The 4,888-nt window shown below is 31.3% G+C and overlaps 1 protein-coding gene across 1 annotated transcript in view; it reads left to right on the top strand.

Annotated features, from left to right (window-relative positions):
* Positions 1-1,899: 1,899 nt before the first annotated feature.
* The window catches only part of LOC102588442 (switch-associated protein 70), a 23,413-nt gene continuing 20,424 nt past the window's right edge, over positions 1,900-4,888 (top strand). Inside the window, exons 1-2 of the mRNA XM_006364745.2 lie at positions 1,900-2,026; positions 2,121-2,225. Coding sequence (XP_006364807.1) covers positions 2,003-2,026; positions 2,121-2,225 — 129 coding nt within the window. The 5' untranslated portion in view covers positions 1,900-2,002. The remainder of the gene's footprint in view (positions 2,027-2,120; positions 2,226-4,888) is intronic.

The following is a 4,888-nucleotide window of genomic DNA, read 5'->3' as shown; positions in this document are numbered from 1 at the left end:
AAACCTGAACCAACCATCCTATTAGCTATAAAAATGACCTTCCGAAGCTAATCGCGCTGACAGAATTCTCATCAGAGCACGTTTACAAAAAAATGTTAAGCATAGTCAAATTTTGGCCGAAAGTTAAAAGTTAAAACGCCTAACAAAATTTAAACCAACCATCCTATTAGACAAAAAATGACCTTCCAGAGCTAACCGCGCTGAATAAATTCAAATTTGAGTATGTTTCCCAAAAATATTGACCTAATTCAAATTTTAGCCAAAAGTTAAAAGTTAAAACACTTAACGACACAAACTGAAAATAAAAGTCTCAAAACCCGAACCAACCATCGTATGAGACCAAAACTAAACTTATATGGCTAACCACGGTGACAAAATTTCAATTCGAGCACGATTACCAAAAATATTGAATAATGTGAAATTTTGGCCAAAAGTTAAAAGTTAAAATGCCTAACGGCACAAACTAAAAATGGAAGCCTCAAAACCCGAACCCTCTATCTTATTACATCAAAAATGACCTTCCGCATCTAATTGCACCGGCGAAATTTTCATTTGAGCACGTTTATCAAATATATTTACCGAAGTTAAATTCTGGCCAAAATTTATAAATTAAAACACCTAACGGCACACACTAAAAATGAAAGACTCAAAACCCAAACCAACCATCCTATTAGATTAAAAAAATAACCTTTGGAGTTAATTACGCTGACGAAATTCTCATCTGAGCATGTTCACAATAATATTGACCAAAGTCAAATTTTGGCCAAAACATAAGATTTAAAACACCTAACGACACAAACAAAAAAAGCCTCAAAACTTGAACCAACCTTCCTGTTGGATCAAAATACTTTTTGAAGCTAATGACACTGACAAAGTTCTAATCTGAGCACGTTTTACCAAAAATATTGACCAAAGTCAAGTTTTGGCTAAAATTTAAAGTTAAAACGCCTTAACGACACAAACTGAATATGAAAGCCTCAACACTAGACGTTGATTTACCAAAAAATTTTAACTTCAATTGGTAAATTTATCAACTATTCAAATATAAGTTAGTAATTAATAATTTACCAATAAATTTTTATTCACAGTTGGTAATAGTTACTATTCAACTAAACATTCATATGTAATATTACTAACTAATAATTAATATGTTGGTAAATTTTACCAATAAATTAATGATCGATTGGTATATTACCAACTATTTTAATGATGTTAGTAATTTACTAACTACAATCTTTATTCGTCGGCAAAATTTCCAACTAATTGGATAATGGTTGGCAAGTTTACCAACAAATTATATTTCGTTACTAATTTACGAACACATTTATATTTGATTGGTAAATTTAGCAAAACAATCTTGCCGTTGGTAAATGTTTGGTTAGTAATTCATTGGTAATATGTTAAGAAATTATATAAACAATTTTTTTGTCATATTTACCAACCGATATATACTTTGTTGGTAATATTACCAACAAAACATGTGCGTTAGTAATTCGTAAAATTTACACATACAGTAATTTACATATTTTAAAACTACACAAAAAATAATACTCCCTCTATCCCAGTTTATATGACACTTTTCATTTTCGAGAGTCAAACAATTTAAGTTTGATATACAATTTACGCATGGAATCTTCAAAAATTTTAAAATAAAATTATAAACTATGTAAAAAGTACTATAAGTCACATAAATTGACAATTCTAAATACTTAAAAGATGTATGAAAAATCTATGATCAAAGATAAACTTGTTTAAATCTTGAAATCTGAAAACTAACACATCAATTGGGATATATAGAGTAAAAAAAGATTTTTGAAATTTGTGTGATTATAATTTTTTTTTATGAGAATTTTAAAATAAAATCTTATTGTTGCAGTGTGAACAACTCAAACATTCACCAACAGGTCAGAAAAGTGAAACCTACCAGCTGGGCCTTTATATTTTCGTTCTTCCTAACCAAACCCCTTCCATTTTTCTTCATTTCTTCAAAGCATCTTCAACAATGGCTTCTAATGGAGCTCCTCTGGCAAGTGTTCAGCTTTTTCTTTACCCTAATTTAATACCTTTCCACAAATCACTTTCATTACTAACACTGTAAATTGGGATTTTTTCTTCTTCAGGGAGATGCGGATACAAAGACAAGTTTAGAGAAGATCAAACGGCAATTGGCTTCTGGTTCTGGCAGGAATCTACTACAGGGTCCACTTCTCAAACGATCTGAGACTGTAAGCCATGTTTTTCTTACTCTGCTTCTCTTGATTCGTAATCATTTCTCCTCTTTTCCCCCCCTATGAATTCGAGCTTTATTGTGATTGAAGGTTGTTGTTGTTTGATGTTTGATTTTACTGGAGTTTATTTCTTTTTTTCCCTCAGATCATGTGGGTCAATGATGTAACCCGAATTTTGACGCTTTTCAAGTCAGATAGTGGTTACGAACTGGTTATTATGCTGGAACACTTGTGCATATATAAAAAGAGGTTCCTAATGGACTATGTAGAAGAAATATTATAATGAGTAGTGAGCTGATTCCTCAACCACAAATCAGCGTTTCCTGTAGTTAACTGGATGGTATGTTGTTGTATGTAATTTAGACGTTATTTAATATGAATACAAGTGTAATTTATGTGCAAACGTTTAAAGGAAAGTTTTGCAAATAAAAGTGCTCAAAGAACATCCTAAAGGTTTATGCTTGATCTGTAACACTCTTAGTGGGGTAGAGGGGTCATTGGAGGACGCTGTGGGGAAGGAAAAGCTCCTTGTTTTCTAACACTGGAAATGATTTATCTTCTCCAATTTGGGCAAATGAAATAGCTAGCAGATCTGTTTTCCTCACAAATAAAGGTTACCGTTTGATGGATACTAGAAAGTTTGGAACACCATTGCTGTGGTCATTTGGTGGACAATCTGGAGTGAAAGAAACAATAGAATTTTTCATGGCAAACAAAGCTACTTTTTTTGGTAAAAGGAGATAGTTTTATATATATATATATATATATTTTTAATTTATAGATTAACTTTTTTTAAAGTTGAGTGGTAATTCACTAATAGAGTTATTACATTATATCTTAATAGCGAAACATTCATTTCTTATAAGACAATTTCAAAATAAAAATAAAAACCCCCCTTAATTGCCAAGCACCACCAAACCAAAATAGTTTAAAGAATCTTAGTTATTCTTATATGATAGTAAATTAACATAAAATTACTTGATGATTCAGAAAATGGTCACTCTCATGAAATTTTTCGAATCAATTATAGAATATGAAATTTCACAATATGAACTTTCTTTAAAAGTATAACAAAAGATGATAAGTAAACAACACTATTTTAAAAGGCATTAGCATTGACTTACAAATAGTAGGAAACATGTTGGTAGAATCATATGCTAAAGACATATATTTCCTTTTATTCTTTTCAACTTATGTCATGGACCATCCAATTTGCATTTGCAACTTATTTTATTTTAGAAGAAAATTAAGCATAAGGCCGTACAAAAATATCATAGATATAAACTTCTAAGTATTTGGTTCGTATATAGGGCAGGTTAATATTCAGTTTAATTTGTATGGATCACCAATCAATTATAATAGTCTTGTAAAGCATCAATCCAAAAACGATTTTGGGGGATTTTTCATAAATATTGTGTTTGCAAATACAGTAGCAAGATACATTGTATTCGTATGTATGCAATATCTAATTCTAATTACTTAAATCACACGAATATAGAATCTCATAATTGTTTGTATATGTGAGTTTATTTTCAAAGCAGAAGTTGAATGTATAAGTATATACGTGAAGACATCAATTGTATGTGTGGTCAACTGATTTCAGTTCATTGTACGTACGTGTATGTATATGTATACATATATATATATATATATATATATATTATGCATCAATACAATGGCAAACAAAGCTACATACATAGCCTTAAAGACATGTATTTTCTTTAGCTTTTTAGTGCAAGCTGGATTTTGTTAACAATGTAGATACCTTGTTAGATATGATCCTACAATCTGTAAATTTTGACGCACTATCTTAGTTCTGAACTACTGATACACCACTTATGATATTCACCATTACCCATAAAAAAGTTTCCACATTGCTATAGGAAGACACCTTTTATCTTCATTTTTAGGAGAGACAGGTCCTAGCAGTAAATTATCCACAATCCAGCATGTTTGGTTTATCTTTAATTTCAAAGTTGATATGCAGTTAGTTAATATTCGTAAAAAATATTGAGAAACAAGAGAATAACAATGACAATGTGTTGCAATTGAGTGAAAGAAAGAGAAAAGGGAGTCATATAAAGTGATAAAGATTAAGTTTTAGGTCGGGATTGCTAAACTACAAGCTTTCCTTTGTCATGCTTAACCCAAACTTGAGTGTTCTCCCAATGTCATAGTTTCTGCTTGCGGCTTCCTGATTTTGATGAACATTTTACTCAAATGTCACATGATTAGTTATAATGTTCAATCATGATTATACCACACATAGATAGAGTATGCTGGAATGTGAAAGTATGATTTCTTATTATACTTGACTATATGATAAGTTAGATCTTATTTCGCCAAATTTTCAAAATGTGCTTTTTTCGATTGACATTCATTCCAAAATGTAGTACATTCTAGCCCTTAAATTGAAGGCCCTGAAGATTAAGCTGAAGGAATGGAGCAAAACAGCTCAAGGCAACTCGGGTATACAGAAGCAAAATGTCTTATCACAATTGGTTGAGCTGGACAGGTTGCAGGAACAGAGAGAACTGAATGAAGATGAAATTGCTTCTAGACTTGTTCTGGACATGGAGTTGAAGATATAGCCAAAAATGAAGGCAACATGGTTGAAACGGGGGGGGGGGGGGGACGAGACAAAAATGCTTCTAACAAAC

Source organism: Solanum tuberosum, unplaced genomic scaffold (genome assembly GCF_000226075.1).
Source record: "Solanum tuberosum cultivar DM 1-3 516 R44 unplaced genomic scaffold, SolTub_3.0 scf00507, whole genome shotgun sequence".
Taxonomy (NCBI): Eukaryota; Viridiplantae; Streptophyta; class Magnoliopsida; order Solanales; family Solanaceae; genus Solanum; species Solanum tuberosum.
The sequence above is the reverse complement of the archived record's forward strand: the minus strand, read 5'-3'. Positions and strand labels throughout refer to the sequence as shown.